At 29.5% G+C, this 19326-nt stretch overlaps 1 protein-coding gene across 1 annotated transcript in view; it reads left to right on the forward strand.

Annotated features, from left to right (window-relative positions):
- The first annotated feature begins 5349 nt into the window (after nt 1-5349).
- Nucleotides 5350-19326, forward strand: part of LOC119680962 (putative transcription factor SOX-15) — a 30773-nt gene continuing 16796 nt past the window's right edge. The window contains exon 1 of the mRNA XM_038094006.1: nt 5350-5524. Within this exon, the coding sequence (XP_037949934.1) occupies nt 5472-5524 (53 nt within the window). The 5' untranslated portion in view covers nt 5350-5471. The remainder of the gene's footprint in view (nt 5525-19326) is intronic.

Below are 19326 nucleotides of genomic sequence, written 5' to 3' on the forward strand. Positions count from 1 at the left end.
TTATACGCAGTGTAAATTGAATTGCTGAACACCTAGAATAGTTTTCAGGTCTGAGCTCCTGCTAATTTTATTTATTTGGTTGATATGCGGAGAGTAATAGAATAACTTAATGTAAAAATTTTGAAAAATTCTTGCGTTGAAAAATATATTAATAAATAAATTTGAAGCTTGCCTAGAACTTTTTTCGTTAAAATGTGGACAACTGTTAGGAAATATGGTGAGTGTTTTCTACGAAGAAAAGTTTTCAGTATAATATGTGTAAAAAACTATATTAATGTATGAATAAGAAAGTTTTAATCGCTATATCATCAGCTTTTCCACAAAGAATATTTATATCCACAAATGTGAGCAACTATTACGGTTCATAATAGAAAAAAGAAATAACCAATGAAAAAAATCAGTGAGATTAGAATAAAAAATTTAAAATTTTTATTATTTACCGTAGTTATTAAGTGACACAATTAATATGTCTTTAATAGCTGGTTTACTTATAGATATTTTTAAAATCTGGTAGAAAAAAGTTGATATCAGGTTTAATTTAATTTAACTTAAATCAATTATATCTTATATGAATCACTTCACTCATTCATGGCAATTGATAGCCCTAAAGACTAAAGGAAAGAAAATAAGAAACAGCCTAAGCCCCAGCTAATGGATTATAAATATTAAAAAGTAAGAAGAACTAATAATAAAAAATAATAATAAAATAATTCTAAAAAAAAATTTCTGAGAAAAGTCTCAATGTTAAGAATTGCACTTTATATACGAAAATTACCAAATTTTCTACAATACAATATAGTGGGTACGTTGTACTCACTTAACTGGACCACTAACTAATCTTAAGATATTTTAAGATAGTTTCTTGTCGATATTAATAGTCTTTTACAAGTTAAAGACTTGTAAAAAGCGTAGTGTATCTTCTGATTAATAAATAACATAAATCTGATAGTTCATTAATATTCAATAACAATATTAAATAAGAAAAATACAAGTTAGCTTTTGAAAATTTACTTTGTACATGCAATATAATATCATATTAAATTCAATTAAATCAAAAAAATTAAAACAAATATATTTAATTTTATACTTGTTTATAAGTAGCATTCAGAAAAAGTGCTGGTAGTTAGCACAGTTCAGGTATTTACGTATATTGCAGCATTATCCTATTACGAGTATTGAAATGAGACTTAAAATTAGGAAGAATAAATCATTGAGAAAGTCATTTTAATTGAAGTCATTTCTTGGCTTTAACATTTTAATTGAACAGATTCATAAAAACCTTCTGTTTATAACATTTCCTGAATAATATTAATAAATCTTATAAAATTATAAATTATTCCTGTTTTTCTAATTATAATTTTTCGTTAGGTTGTCGTTCCTTCAGGGAATTTTTAGTGATCACTTGCAACTCAAAGAACTTTCTTCAATAGACAAAATATTTTTTAAGATTTAAAATTTTTTTGAATAATGTTCATATTATATTTATTATTCGTTGTGATCCTGAACACTGTTTCTAGAAAATCTATATCCGGGATTTATAGTATTATAATTTATAATTTGTGGTAATATTTCAAAAAGAAACATTTGCATATACTATGTATTCTTTTTCAATAGAATATAGATATATTACCTCTTTTATTAAATCTATGTACATAACTTATAATTTTTAAATTCAATAGACGATTAGGATTAGGATTCAATGAGAATAAGTTATTACATTAATATTGTTTTTGTAAAGGCAAAACGAAAATAATACATTATACCACAGCACCGATAATATCCAATAAAACTAAAAGTCAACAATATTAATATAGAATGTAATGGAATTATAAAATATGGTCTTAAGACTAGATAGAGGTCATACCTCTTTTATATTTGTCTCTTCACCTTTTTCTATCTAATGATAATTAAATAAAAAAATATAATATTTGTTTATATAATGACAAAAAAATAATCCATGTAAAAAAATACGATCAAAACCCATTCTAAGGAATATTGAAAGATTCTCAAATAAAACGTTAAGAATATTAGACACAGTTCAATAATAAATCAGTTTGAAAATATTTTTAAGGATCAAAAATTGAAGTGGAAGAAAATACAGCAACGACAAATTAGGGAAATATTTCAATAAAATAACAATACGATAATAATAATGAAAGTTCTGAAAAATTTAGGTAACGAAGAAAGATATCCGGAGACTTAAAACTTAAACAAGGAACATAATGAAAAAGTATAGTAAAACATCGGATTATACACATTTAATGTGGAACATATGCAAGTATGTGTATGTAAAACAGAGTAACAGTTCTAAAGGACACCAACAGAAATAACCATTTAACATACTATATAAAATACAAGCCAAACACTATAGCAGACCATTCACCATGTCATAAGAAAGAGTAAAGGTTGAGAGGGACATAAACTCAAAATACCAATTAAATATGTTATACATAATATTGCACCGAATTTTTAAGTTTTTTATCCAATTTCAAAGGGAAAGTATCATGGTAGGGCCAATTACCATATCATAGAAAGGAGTAAACGTACTGAATGGCAGCAAGTCAAAATAACCACTCAAAAATTTTATTTAAAGTACTTAGTTATATATATTCACAGTGAAATGAAGCTTAGATCGATTTTATATTTATAGGCTTAAAAAAACTAATATTTTTTCAATGCCTTCTTTTTATTCGTAACAGTTGTACTCGTATAGTAAATAATTATAATATCTATCAATGATGCTTCATAGGGGTTCTATATATGCATATAGAATTTGATGCATAAGTACACACACAACATTAAACACAATTTTAAAAACGGGATACCTTGCTATAGTCTTTGTCGCGTATAGTAGCATTCATCAGTTAACCCTATCGATGGTTTGCTATCGCTAGTTGGTAGTACTGAATGCGTTCAAATCATAAGTCACCTGATTCTTCTACTAAAGAAGCGGACGTCCTTTACCGCGTTTTCGTCTAGCGGCTAACGCTCTTTACCTCTATGCTGTGAAGTTAAATAACGAAGAATAACTTTTAGATCTAGTCAAGGACACTGCAGATTTAGACTTTACGAGTATATTTTATAATTCAATTTAGATATATTAAAATAAGCTCAAATAAATGTTTATGAAATTTTGAAAAAGAGGGCAGTAAAATTTAAATCTTACAAAATTTTATAAATTTGGTGGGGTTTATGTCAAATGAGCTAAATAAGAACTATAGATTAATAAAGGGATCAGTAAATAGAAAGAGAATACAAACTACAAGTAGTGATAAAAAATAGGTCAGTAAAATTTGTATCTAACGAAATTCAATAAATATGATAGGGTTTGTGGTGAACGAGCTAAAATTGTGGTGAATTATAGATTATTTAAGAGATTGGTAAATAGAAAGATAATTCAAACTACAAGTAGTGATAAAAAATAGGTCAGTAAAATTTGAATCTAATGGAATTCCATAAATTTGATGGGGGTTTATGGTACATGAAAAAGATCAGTAAATAGAAAGATAATGCAAACTATTAAAAGATCAGTAAATAGAAAGATAATGTGAACTCTGAGTAGTTCTAAAAAATAGGTCAGTAAAATTTGAATCTTACAGAATTTAGGAAATAAGATGGAGTTATGGTGAATGAATCAGTAAATAGCAAAAAAGTTCAAACTACCATTAATTATAACAAATATCGTATATTTGATTTAAAAGGAAATTATAAATTAATAAATAAAATTAGTTTAAATTAAATTAAATAAATAATAATAATTTTTTGTAAAACTTTTTTAATGTATACAACATTATTACAATAATTTCTTTCTTTATATTAAAATTTTCGAAGTAGCTTATACTGCTCTCATCACTCACATACACTTCATCAATTAGTATAAAAAAAAATTAATTCTGACCCAAACTATGAATATTTTAAAAAATTTACATATTATTAAAAATATCCAATACAAGCGAATCATTTAAGCATTATATATGAATAAACACAATCTTAAAAGCAGGTATAAAGCCAACAGCTCCACCAATTAAAAATCACCAAAGCGGCTCTCTTATCCAATTTATCCAAACGGATCAACACAGATACACGAGCGAGCATTACAGATTAGCGGCTTTGAAAATTTGTGAATCTCCGTAATTTAATGAATTCATTAATTTAAATTATATTTATTTTTATATATTCTTTTTTGTTTTTGTTTTTGTGGAAGGTGTTTTTTTTTTGTTATTTAGTATAATTTATACACACTTGTACTATTAAAGTCGTCATATGCCGTACGTACTCCCGTCACAGTCAACTGGGCAGGGGTTCAAAAGACAGCGTACAATTCTTCACAGTCTGACCTGAGTTTGCGAGAATACGACGAGAACATGAGAGAAAGAGTTGTACATGTTCATGTTATTGGTAATAAAACATTCATACTCTGGCCTAAGATTTAGTCTTCGTTTAAGCCTTAAACTGTACCTACGTCTAATATCAGCTTAGTAGTGCCGTCGCTCGTGCTCTGTTTGCTGCGGAAATATAGTTAAGTTGATTTTAGTTAGTTTGAAGTTAGTTCCCAGAGCGCGACTTGGCATTTCGAAACGCTGCGCGAGCAGTAAATTGTTAGCCCTTGATGCCAAGCACTACATAGACGACAAGCTAGTATTAGTCTTCACAAGACTTTTCGTGAACGTTAACGTGTTTCTCTACACTTGTTGTGACTGCAAATGACCTTTTTATTTTGCATTATTTTTTTTTAAAGTTTTTTTTTTGTTTTTGGTTTTTCTCAGTGTGATAAAATTTTAATTCTGTTACCCAAAAAGCGCTACAGAAATCTTAATACAACTATTTTTTAACAGTGTTAGTGTTATTTTGTTTTTTTTTGCGTTTTTCTTGTCTAAAGTGTTTTGAAATTAATATTAAAATAATATTTTGAAATAACGAAGAATAAATAAATAATAATAAATTTTTGTAAAAAATTCCTACATTAATATTTATTCAATAAAAAGATTTAATTAACAAGTGTTAAGTGCATAGTTCTTGTTGTTGAAAATTCATATTTTATATATGCGTTTCTATAATAAATGAATATATATACAAAAAGTCTAGAGTGCTGAATGAAAAATTGCATAAATTAAGTTTCAAAATTAAATATTGCGATATTTTGCATATTTTATAAAGTTTTAAAGCGAATCAAGACGCAAAGAAACATAAAAAAGATGTATTTTCAGCATATATACAAGTGCAGAGATATGTATATATAGCTACAGATATACATATGTTCACCTTTTACATACATACATACATACACATACTACATATATATAAATTGTTAGAAATAAATTAAAGTGTACGCTGCGGCGTTGTAGACCACTTCCAAGCAGCGAGGGAAATCTAACGGAATAATGCTACATTAAACAAAATGTTTTTAGCCCTGTTGAAACTTGGATCGAAACTTGCTGCTGCTACCGCCGCCGCAACAACGTCGTCGTAAAATGGAACCCTCATATGATCACGAACATCCACATCATCTACTAACAAATTACAAGTAATATTTACATTTTTCCCATGCTTATTTTTTTACTTTTAAGTTTTCTAGTGTTTTTTCTGCTTTTCAGTTTTTTTTTATTTTGTTTAATTATACCTAACTCAAGCGTAGATACATATCTTTAAGATAATAACCATAATGAATGAAAATGTAATTGTGAAAAAATGTTTATCTTACGTATATAAAATGCTTTTACATATATGCAACTATTTACGTTTTATATAAGTTTTTTTTACAATTTTTTTATTTTATTTATTAAGATGTATGTTAAGATTAAGCTTTCAAGGAGACTTGCTATAGATTCCATCATTATTTTCGATCTGTTGGAATGACTTAAACTAGAATGACTTTTATATATAAGCTTAAGATTAAGCTTTCAAGAAGACTTGCTATAGATTCCATCATTATTTTCGATTTGTTGGAATGACTTAAACTAGCATGACTTTTATATATAAGCTTTATTTATTTATTAATTTATTATAATTAATTACAAAATATAAAATCTTATAACTAAGACCAGAAAAACGAGCGCTAGCTGCCAGGGCCTTCAGCTCGGATATTATAAATATAAGCTTAACATTAAGCTTTTTAGGAGACTTTTTACAGTTTTCATCATTATTTTCGATATGTCGGAATGACTTAAACATAAATAACTTTTATATACAAGCTTAAGATTAAGCTATCAGGATGACTTGCTATATATTGCGCGATTGGTGGTCATCTGTCATTATGACTTAAACAAGAATGAATTTTATATATAAGCCTAAGATTTTACTATCTGGGAAACTTGCTATATATTCCATTATAAGTTTCGATCTTTTAGAACAATACGTTAAAAACTCGCAATTTGTTGTGTACAAAAGTCAATTTTAATCTTTCCACCATTTTAGAGAACTTTACTCACATTTAAATGAAACTTAGTTATAATGATTTTTAGGTATAAATTTAATGTTTGATATCATGTCCATAGTCAGAGCTATCTACTAATTTATAATGTCTAAGTGATTTTTAAGTTGTTGCTATTGTGTCTCTAGAAAGATCACTACATTTTCAAAACAAAAACAAAATAATTTAATTCATAACAATCCAATACAGTATAAGCATTATCTTATCATTTTCATCTTTCTGAGAGATGACTGTTAGGATGTATTATCACAGCGGTCTAATAAGACGTTAGTACACGGGTTTATTAGCAACCGCTGGTAGCTCTTGATTACTCTTTAGATAAATGAATTTAGACAATTACGAGTAAGTTATTAAACTTAACAAAAGAAGTGTACTTCTGGATACCAAACTCAGATCATTATCTGTTTACAGAAAAAAAAAATGTATTGTTCGGTTTCTTAGACCTACTTTAGTTCCAGAGATATAGGAAATATATCATATATAAAGTTTAATTAAATTCATTCGTACTATTCTTACTTTGTATATGTATTCATAGAACAAACGAGTTAATGACAAACGAAGTTGAATCTATAGCATATAAAATACTAAGAGAGAAACAATATCTTTAAACTACATAGTATTTGTCATAAAGTAAACGTTAAAATATTGACAATTATATAGTTTTGAAAAGAAGGCAGAAGACACCAACAGATTAAGTTCAATAAGCTTAAGAATGTTTTTAACTCCACACTTCCAAATTTAAATAAAATGAAAAGATTTTCTAGTACTTAAGTTTAAAGTGTGCTTATATAGAAGAAATTATCAGGGTAAAGCAATAGGTATAGCTGGTTGAATGGTACAAATTTGACACTGTATGACCATTGTATACCATTATACAATGGTATAAAACTTGATAGTTTTATATGGAATCGGGAAAAAAAATAATTTATTGATTTGATGCTAAAAATTGCACTAAGCACACATCTAAAATCATAAGTAGCGGTAAAAAATATATGGATAAAAATAAAAATATTAAAAATAATAAATTAATTCCAATAAAATAATAACTTTAATCTTTACATTGTAAATATATTAGTAGGCACTAGAAGATCAGACACATAGTACATAATACGCCGGTGGAAGAGTATGTTCATCATATTTGACGATTGTATTACAGACCTATAACACGGTGCATTATTATCTGTTCTCTTCACGTGCGGTATTTATTTTTGGGTTTTTTTTTTTTTGAAACGCACTTATTCACAATATTCGCAATTAATGATTTATCTCTTTTCAAGATAATCAATATCATGAGGCATCTATATTTTCTCAAACCACAAACTTTGTTCTAGTCAAGCATCTCGTTTTTGAGTTTTTGATGTTCTAGTATAGTTTACGCCAGTTATTATTGACTCAGGCTGACAGCCTATTTATAAAAGGCAGTAAAAGAGTGTTTACATATTTTACTTACGACAATATTTTGAGAAAATAAATCGTTATTAGTGTAATTATATATCTCTAATCAGCACATAGAATTATCAACATGTTAGGATAGGTTGAGAGGACGTGTGCCCAGTGTGTCCACTAATCGTTGTTATGTCTTTCATCAATCATTCGATCTTCCATATAATGGCCCAACACTGTGGTCCAAGACTGTAAAGTCAGTTTGCCTGTAGTCCAAAACAAAGACTTGAAAAGCGATTAATGGATTCTATTTCAACTTCATCGTTATAGCCCCTGTACAATCTTTTTGTCAGAATACGCTACTATTGTTATGAAAAACGTTAGTTCATTACGAACTAATATATCTATTGTGTCACTTAGTTGGATTAGAGTGTTTTTCCAAGTCCGATTTCCTTAATGAAAGATAGAGCATATATTTCCTAGTCTTGTTCCATGAAATACCCTCCTATGTGTTTTTTCCGCTTGTGCATCAGCAGTGCCAAGCACTTTGCAAGCACACATGGTATACAGTTTCTCTCTTTCTCTTCTCTGCAGTATGAGCAGCCTGAGTTGGATTGAATGCCTAACATCGTTAAGTTATTCAATCTACAGTGACTTTGATTGTTATAGAGTTTTAGGTTATAAGGCTCTAAAAGTATATTGAATTCTGATAGTAAGCTTTCCCAATAGAGTTCTCTTTATTTTGTCTCTGTGCCGTTCATAAGAATCGATCAATTTCCTTTGCCTAGATCAAAGAAAGGTTTTGGACCTATCATTATTAAAACCGCGTCTCTTTTTGCAAATTTGTCTGCCATTTTATTGTCTTGGACACCAGCATGCCTCGGAATCCATATCAAGTGCACCTTAATCGTTCCAACCGAGTAAGTTTAGCTTATCAGAGCACTCCCATACCAGTTTGGATATTAACTGATACGATACGAGTGCCATTATAGCAACCTGGCTGTCAGTCAGTATTGCAATTTTATGGTTCCGGTAGTTACGTTCAAGGTTAAAACTGGCGCATCTCTCTATCGCATATATTTCTGCTGGTGACATTTCTTCCCAATGCTTCCCAGTATCTATTGCATAGTCTATATACACCAGCTCACTAGTGGGGGAGTCACTGTTGGCCCTAAGACCCGTCATCTTTTTTCCATAGTAATTTTTGGTCAAAGATTATACCCAAAAATTTTACCTCCTTTTGTAGTTTTATTTTTATAATATCTAAGTGGATGGGTTTAAGATGTTTTACTTATAAGCTACTAACAACTCACAGTTTTCTGTAGAATATTATCAAATGCAGAGCATAGACAGTAAATCTATATTAAATCAGAAGTTGACTGATAACATTGATTATATAATAAGATTAATTATATAATTAAATAGTTCGTATGCAAAAAATTCGTTTTTCTACATTCTCTGATATATTATTTTTGAATACATGCAATTGAATCAACTAGTTAATCCAATTAGTTGTCTATATAATGCAACACCAATACAAAACAATTAAGGGATATGTGATCACTTTATTACTAGTATCTCATTATATGACTATATGTTATATCAATTAATTCAGATTTTGAAAAATATTGAAAAGATACACATAATATGAACAATTTTTGTTAATATTATTAGATAGGGCCTTGGGTGCCAAGTCAGGGCTGTACGGCGGATTATCCATCAGTTCGACGTTTTGGCCGAACAAAAAGGCGTTGGTTTGAGCCGATGTGTGAGAGCTCGCGTTGTCATGGTGAACATTGATTCGTCTTTTCGAATTTTTTCGAAGATTTCAGGCAAACAAATTGTGGTGTACCACTCAGAAGTGATCGTCCTTCGTTGCTCAAGTCGAACAGTCGCCACATGACCAGTTTTGCCGTAGAGACAGGCGACCATTCGCTTGGAAGTGCTTCTTCCACGAACAACTTTCGTTGGTTTGGCTCGTCTTCGAAGACCCACACGGTGGATTGTTGTTTTGTTTCCGGCTCATACGCATAGATCCATGATTCGTCACCTGTGACGATCTTATAAACGTATTTTGAAGCACCGCAATCGTATTTTTTTAACATTTCTTTGCACCAATCGACACGAGCCTTTCTTTTGAGCGATTGTCAAATTATGCGGGATCCAACGAGACCAAACCTTTTTTACGGCCAAGTGTTCATGCAATATCGAATGTATGCTGGTGAGAGAAATGCCCAAGGATACCTCTATTTCACGATCTTGCATTATCAGTTCACGCACAGCATCAATGTTCTCTGTCACAACGGTCATTTTAGACGACCTTCACGGAATTCGTCGTTGAGCGAGCGTCGGCCACGATTGAATTCATTAAACCAGTTTTTCACAGTGCTATAAGATGGTGCTTCATCGCCATACAAAGATTTAAATTCATCAATGCACTCTTGTCGAGATAATCCAAGTCAGAAGTTGTGAAAAATGATCGCACGAAAATGTTCACGTGTTAATTCCATATTTTGACCGAGATGAATTTTTTAAATCTGTAAATAAAACATCTCACAATTAAATGACAACACGTACTAAGTGATGTTATGCTAAAAAATGTCAACCTTTCCAATAGAAATGTCAGATTGCACCTGGCAACATATAGTGTTGCCTAGGCCAGAAATATATATAGCAGCCCTCGTAATTTATTATATTATATATAATAAATAGAGCAATCTTATAATGAAACTTATGGTTTTAAATTGCTAATTATTGAATCGCTGATTTTATATCTGAACTATGAAGATACTTATAAGATATGTTCTATAGATTTTTATTAATATTTGGAACATATTTTTATTCTCCATTTCTTTGAAGTGAAATTATTATTTTATTTTTCTCACAAATTTTGCAACTTCCGGGACTACTGCTATTATTAGTAATTTTATTATTTCTTTTATCTAGAATTGCGACGTTATAAGCACTAACTCCTTGACTACATTAGTTGAGTGATACCCTTATGTGAATCGAATACTGCAGTTTGTAATTTATAACAACCAATGTCCAAATAGTTATTTTTAAAATATTTTTTTTAATTATACTAAACTACAAATTATAAACAAAACGGTATATATTTACAATCAAAGAAGAGATATTCTTGTAAAAATACAGAATCCATAATCTACAATCCAATATTTGGGCTTAACCTAAAATACATTGATTATTCACAGTAGTTTAGTTGTTGTAGTTTGAAAAACTATTATATAAATTCATAAAAACCATATAAATATATGGTAGTGCTTCAGTCTTCTAGTTTCATTCGTGTCATCTAATAGACAGATGGCTTACAGATTATTATGACGACTTCGCCTATGTTAATGTCTTTTCACTTATTTTTTCTACTTCTGACATAACATATAGTATTTTAAGATAATTGTGAATGCATTCATTGAAAACAAACCAAGGGCCTGGTATTAGTACCAGGCAAACTCCGAGAACTTGCTTTAATGTCTTAATTGTTTCTCTACAAACCTACAATTTCATTAGATTAGATTTCTCAGTTTTATAAAATTATAATTCAACGAACAGTGCTTTGTCAGAATTTCTGTAATGATTTTTGAGTTATTATTATTTAGTTATATAAAAACCTTATACACATACATAGCTTTAATAAAATCTGAAATCTCATAGCATTGATTCAGCTGGAATCTCATTCGAATTTTTTAACTACATGTATTGGTAAGTCAACCACAGTGGGTGATCCAGATATCAAATTTCGATGGTATGCTCTATGAAAGTGAAATTAGAGAGGGAACTGACATATGTTAAGACAAATAAGGAAGGAAAGCTCGCGCTTTCCTCAATCTGCTTATACTGACATCAACTACTTCCGGTATTGTTCTGATTTGACATCATACGTCTTTTATTTTTTTGGAAACTAACATTTGGCAATAAAAGAAACTATCCAAAAGGATTGTACCTACATTCGGATGAACTATTATATCAGATACTTCTATTCGTTTAAGCGTGATTCGAGTTAGAGAATTTTTTTAATTTTTTTTATTTTTGAAAGAAACTAGAATTATATTTTAAGATTTTTATTTATTTATTTAAAATCAAATATAGCACAGAAGTTATAGTGAAGTAAAAAATTTAGAAATTAGTATTTGCGATTTTAATATTTTTTTTATTTTTAGTAAAAAAATATTCCAATTTATTCCAAGCCTTATAGTGATCATCATACTCCATTATAATGACAATACTCCATCATTCGTTTATAAATAAAAATTCAAAATTTTGAATGAGTATTCTATTTCATTCTTGGAAGGCTAATAATATAAACAATTTCTTCCTCCGAACCCTCATCATTACTTTCCGTTCGGCTTGGAATCGGATCCACTTATTCAGACCTATAACAATCAAAATTATCGTCATCTATAGGAAACCTTGATGTACAAGTTTCATTGTCAAGCTCAATATATCATTGGAAGTTATTTTATTTACTTTAAACCACGCTGCCAGCGACTGGCACTTGCACAAGAAGAAACGTAAGAACGAAAAAATTAAACATTTGGTTCGGAAAAAGGGATCTCCCCTAACAGCAAAACGCATTTATACTTAAAACAAAAATATATAGAATATATTTTTTGTTTTAATATAGACTTATAGAATGCACTTTCCCATGATCTTATCGGTACGGAACAAAATTTTTGTTTGAGTTACAGAGAAATTCGAGTTATAGAAGTTCGAGTTATGGAAGCAAAATTATATGTAATTTGTTCTCTAAAACCTTGTTCCACTGTTTTTGGTTCGAGTTGTAAAAAATTCGAGTTATGGAAGTTTGACTGTATTGAATTCAATGGATGCTCACACTAATTCAGAATTGCGTGCTGTTAAATCAAATGCAATATATATGATAGGCTTCAAACTATACTTGTAAAAGATCATCTATATAAGTCATTGTCCTATTTTAGTGAAACACTTGTACAGTGGATCACAGTGGGTGTTATACCGGCGATTCCAAAGGCACCACTTAGACCTATATTGGGTTTTAACACAAGAGTTAGAAGCACTTAAAATCTTTGGCGAAGCTTTTAATACTATTCAGAGGAAAATCTTCCAGTTCGTCAAGATCCTCAAACAAGAAAGTCCCTTAAGTGATAAGGTGGCGCTGCGCATATGCCGGACAGTAACAGAGCAGAATGGAGGCACATTTTCGCTATAGCATCAGGAGCAAAGTTCTGGTTATAGTATCTATGTGCTACTCTTGAAATAATGTAAGCCATATTAGTTATAATAGAAATGTAATGGGACAGAGTTTAATATATTTACGATATACATATACCTTCTGCTCAAATAGTATCCGGATTTTGTTGTTTGTTAACTAATCCTTAAGTAATAGACCTTTTTCAAAAATTTTTTTTTGTTGTGTTGGTACACCTTTTCTTGATATATGGTACAAATTTGAGCGCCATCTGTCAATTAGTTTGTTTACAGCAGCTGTTAATGTGAAACTACCTTAAGTGGATTTAGTGATTTTTACTATGGAAAATTCTTGTTGTACGCGATTTTTTGATCACTGTCATCGCTCAGGCACCATATTTGCCAGATCTGGATCTGTGCGACCTTTTCCTGCTCCCGAAACTCAAATTGCCCCTTCGTGGTAAGCGCTTTGAGTCGAGTGAATCGGTAAAAGAGAATTCGCTAAAGGAACTAAAAGCCATACCTTCACGGGCCTACGAAAAGTGTATGAAAGATTGGGTTAAGCGTTGGCATATGTGTATCGCTTCAGAAGAAGTATATTTTGAAGGAGATAAAATATTTTGGAATAAAATTTAAATTTGTGTGTTTTATTTACAAAATCCGACTTTTATTTACAAAATCCGTACTTTTTGAGCAGAAGGTACGTTAGTCCTAATTTTTGATAAAAATGAACTCAGTTTTTCTTTTTTCTGATGGAAAAATTGTGGAAAATAGATATGTTAAAAATATGCAAAAATTGTTGTATATAAATATTTTAAATATATACAATAACTTTTAAGATAAAGTAAAATAAAAAGCATGTTTAATTATTTAGCTAAAAAGTTTATGCTTATAAGGGCATAGTTTTTAACTAAAATTAATTTTGTTGTAAAAAATAATTTCAAAATTTCCTATATTGTTAAAATTGCTTTAATTTTGTTGTTAATTGTAAAAACATAATATTTGACGGATTGCAACAGTGATCTCAGCAAGACATTTTAACTAAAGGCTTTATCGAAAGAATTTAACTAGAGAGTTTAGCAAGAGATTTTAGCAAAAAACTTTAGCAGGAGACTTTAGCAAAAGACTTTAGCTAGAGACTTTAGCTAAAGACTTTAGCTGGAGTTTTTAGCAATAGACTTTAACAAGAAACTTTAGCCAAAGACTTTAGCTAGAGACTTTAGCTAGAGACTTTAGCAAGAGACTTTAGCAAGAGACTTTAGCAAGAGACTTTAGCAAGAGACTTTAGCAAAAGCCTTTAGCAAAAGATTTAAACAAGAGACTTTAGTAAGAGACTTTAGTAATACACCTAATTGACTATATTAAATAATTATTATGATGAAAGAGATCACACTACCAAATTTACTTTTGTGTTTATTTAAAAACAAAATATTTATATATTTATTGAATTTTTAATGAAAAATAAATTTTTTTTCAAAAAAAAGTGGATTCACTTTTTATTATTATTACATGAAAGTCATCATGATTAATTGTGGATTTATGGTATTGCATCTAATCCATGATCAAATTTTATATAATAAGAATCATTCTGTAAATCTCATTGTTTTGAAGAATTCTTTTTTGTTTGTTTTTTTGTTTTTTGAATCATTCAAAGAAGATAATCGCATCAAGTACTGCTAACCTGTTTTTCACGAATTTGTCAACTTAGACAAGAATACAAAGAACGATATATTAAAAGCACTCGAATACACATATATGTAGGTATAATGTACAATATACCATATATATACGTATATATACTATATAAACAAAGATGCACAAGCCGAAGAAGTACACGTAAATAAGATATAATTTGTATATAAACAAAATTGAGTTCATGCGCGAAATGAATTTTTTCTTAGTTTAATGTTGTCATTAAAATTCTGTGGGAATTGGGTCTATTTTACCTATTGAAATAGTGGAACAGTACAACAACAAAACAGCAGCCATAACGGAGACAACAACAACAAAACAACAGTAATAAATTTCCTAGGTTGTGCAGTTGATTAAAATTAATTTCACTTCGTTTTCAAGTTTTTATGATAGATGCACTTGTTAAAAGATATTTTTCCACATACTCCAACGTTTTGTTCATATACTGTACACTGTAAGCTCCACATCATAAGCTGTGTGGAAGCTGTCACATTGACTACAGTATATTATTGGTCAATTATCTTTCCGATACAACGCGACGCTCTTAATATCACACCTAATAACTTCGTGCCTTCGTATATGAATATTTGAATATATGAGCATGCCAGATATCGCCTTAATTTTGCTTCTCATGTTTTTCAAGCTTAACTATGCGTTTTTGTTGTTGCTTAATGGCCACTAATATTCTACTTTTGCTGCGGCAACAGGTTTTCTTGTGTTTTATTGTTGTTTTTCTTATCCATTACTAAGCTGTGTTGTGCTCTGCTGTGTTGTGTTTTGTTTTTGTGTGTGTGATTGTGTGCGTTGAGTGTAGAAGCGAAGAACGAATCAATTTACAATTTGCGCTTAAAGTGTAGCCAATGAACTGGAAATAGAACTGAGATGCTGTTTTTCACTTTGTTCGTTTTGTATTTTTAGTAGACACACCCACTGAAATTACAAAATGGTGCAATATGTAAAGTATCCACATACATATTTGTATGGGAGTTTTTTTGAATATCGTAAATATCTTGATCGTGCGGACCACTTAATCACAGACGACAAAAAAAAATGGTTGATTTTTTTTTTTTTTTTTTCAAAAAACTATGTTAAGCACAAGTTTATACACTGTAAATAATTTTTAAAACAAAACCAATTACATATTTTATATACGAAAAATTAAGTAAATATTTTATACATATACATATATACAAACATTATAAGGAACACAGTCAAAACACGTTTAATAAAAATTTATAAGAATTCCAAGATAATATAAAATAATTGAGAAATAATATAATTATCGGACCCTGAAAATTGATCGAAATGGCAGAAATTATATGCAAGCTGTAATAGATACTTGAGAAATTAAACTAATCCTGAAAATAAAAATGGATATCTGATCCACACTAAAAATATCTAAAAATGATAGTGGAAACACGGTTTATGAAAATTTATAAAATTTCGAAGAAATAACCATTATAGTATAAGTGCGAAGTGATTTCATTATCGGACCCTGAAAATTGATCGAAATGGTGGAAATTGAATATAACCTGTAATAGATATTTGAGAAATTAAAACTAATCCTGAAAATAAAAATGAGTATCTGACTAAAAATATCTAAATATCTAAATATTATAGTTAAAGCACAGTTTATAAAAATTTATGAGAATTCCAAGACAGAACTATTTGATTTAATGGTAACTAAAATTATATTTTACTAATCGATAAAATAATTTATTCTTAAATTGCAATCCAAAATAAAATTGTCACAAATTGGCAATCAAATTTTATAAAAATATGATACATTATTTATTTATTTTTATTTTAATTTTTTTTTTGTAGATACAAAATGCTTTATGCACCGTCAAACCGACCGCCGTCGAAATAGTTGCTAACATATTGATATGTATTAATATCAGTAACATATTTAAATCATAAATATTAATAACTTTATAACTTCACTGCAAATTCTTATTCACTATGAATAATAACCACAAATCCGGATTATCGAAGACTCCGGATTTACAAAAAATTTAAATTTCATCGAATAGCAACGAAGATTTCGTTGCTATTCGATTAATCGAATAATCGGATAGCTATGGTTTTTAAAATATCCGAATAATATGAACAGCACTAGTACAAAGACTTAACCATCCCGAAATTCTTCGGAAAAACTTTTTCCTTATAAAAAACGCTTTCCCATTACTTCGGTGTAGATCTCTTTTATGTTGACATTTTAAATCATGTTCTTTTGACTTACGATCTACTTTCAGAGTTCCACATTTACACCGCCTTTTTCGGTGCCTGCCCTTTAGTGATCTAATTTCTTCCCTTTGAAGGTTTTAATCACATATAAGTCTATTATTTGATAATACTCTGGGTTCGTTTTCATTTTTATAACTATATTTTCGCGACTTATTGACCCATTCTGGACTTGTGTCTCATGTCAGCCACCTATTACAGAAAAAAAGTTGTTACCTATGTCATAATAATCTTCGTCACCATAAATGTAATCGGATAGATCTGTCTTTACGAAACTTTGTAGGTACTTGCAAAAGTATCAATTTCTGGTCAGTATTTACTTTCGCTCTACTTTCAGATTTCCACCTTTTTACCACATTTTTCGGTGCCTGACCTTTCGTGATCTAATTTCTTCCCTTTGAAAGCTTTAATCACGTATAACTTTATTACTTGACAATACTCTGGGTTCATTTTATCTTTTCCACTATATGTTTGCGATTTATTAGTCGAATCCGGACTTGTATCTCTTGTGAGCGACCAGTGGCGTAACTACATTTTTTAGGCCTATAAGCAACTACTAACTAAGGGGCCCCTACTAACATCTTTTTATACCCTTTACACGAAAAAGTGTAAAAAAGGTATATAAAGTTTGTCCAGATTTTCGTAACGCATTAAAGGAAACGTCGCAAATACTATAAAGTATATATCAGTAAAGTATATATATACCTTTTCAGTTCAAACTACTCTCTCAGCTTTTGAACTCTTTGAATGAAACTTTACACACATACTTTTTGGGAGCGGCCCCTGATCACCATATGATTTGATTGAAATTAAACTACTATTTCTTATAGCTGCCATATAAACTTAACAACCGGATATGGGGTTCTCCGTTTTTAATAAAGATACTCCAATGAAATTTGGTATATGTTAATGGTTAATGGACTATTTTGCAATATGGAGTAGATGCAGATTTAAATATAGCACTGATAGAAATTGAGGATTGAAGCACAACTATACGGCAAACCGTTTCGTCCCACTTTTGAGAATTTATTAAAAATAAATACAATGAATACATAAATTTATAATGGGGCCCCCTAAATTCGTGGGCCCGAAAGCGTTGCTTCCAGTCGCTTCCCTGTAGTTACGCCACTGTGAGCGACCTATTATAGAAAAAAAGTTATCCACTACAACATAATAATCTCCGTCACCATAAATATAATCGGGTAAATCTGTCTTTCCGAAGTGGTATAGACACATGGAAAAATATTAATGTCTGGTCAATATTTGTGTGAGGTTGTAATTTCTGTCCTCCAATTTCTATTTGAGCCAGGTGATTAACAGTCTAAATGTTCAGACATGTCTTTGCATGTTATTGTTCCATTTTTCTTGTCACATAGCTATAGTTTGCTCCTCTTAAGTAAAGCATTTGTTAAATACAAAAGTCGTTCCTATTCTTGATGTATATTCTTTGGCGCGAACTTTGTTATTTATTATTATTTATTTTTATTATTTATTAGAGTAGGAGTAATTATTAACAAAATGTATAAAACAAAAAATTAGTAAACAAAATATTTTTCATCACGATTTGCAAGCGAGAAGATAATTTTAAAATAAAATGTAGATTGTATGAGTTATTTGTGGTTAGAAAAGTAAAAGGCGCCTATTAATAATTATTTTTGAAAAATATTATATAAAGCAAATTTAATTATTACTTTTTGAGTTTTATTTTAAAAGACGTACATATAAAAAGCATGCATAATATTAAGGATAAAAATTGTGAGAATGATAACTCTATACTTAAATAAGAATTTAATAACTTTTTGTTGATGTTTTTTTTTTTGAAAATTATTAATAATTAATATTTTCGAATCTTGATTCCTAAGTAAGCTTTTGCTCTCCATATATATTGTAAGAATACTATGAATGTTGCTTTCCGTGTAAATAATATTGTTTACTCAGATCTGAAAACTGATGTAATCATATCATGCACTATTATCGCACTATAATGACAGAATATAAATATTTTATATATGTAAAGAGTATTGCTTACATCTAATATTGTAAAATAATTAAAATAGACTTTCAAAATTTACTCATTTCTTCTTTAAATAAAATATATATTTAAAAAACACCTACTATTATGTTAACTTTAATTTGATTTGTGTCTTGAGGTAACTTCAACTTTACTGAGACATGTGGTACTGCGCTCAATCATATACGGGTTACATATAACAGTGAAAATGCTAGCTAATAGCACTAAAAGTGACTAAGAAAAAAGTAGCTACAACTACAAACAATAAGAAAGAAGAATGAAAAGTGCAGCCTGACTGCACTAAAAACCCTCAATAAAAAAGAGAAAAAAAATTCTATAACAAAAAAAATTAAGGTAACTGTACAGGCACGTTTCTAATATT

This window comes from Teleopsis dalmanni, chromosome 2, assembly GCF_002237135.1.
Source record: "Teleopsis dalmanni isolate 2A chromosome 2, ASM223713v2, whole genome shotgun sequence".
Classification (NCBI taxonomy): Eukaryota; Metazoa; Arthropoda; class Insecta; order Diptera; family Diopsidae; genus Teleopsis; species Teleopsis dalmanni.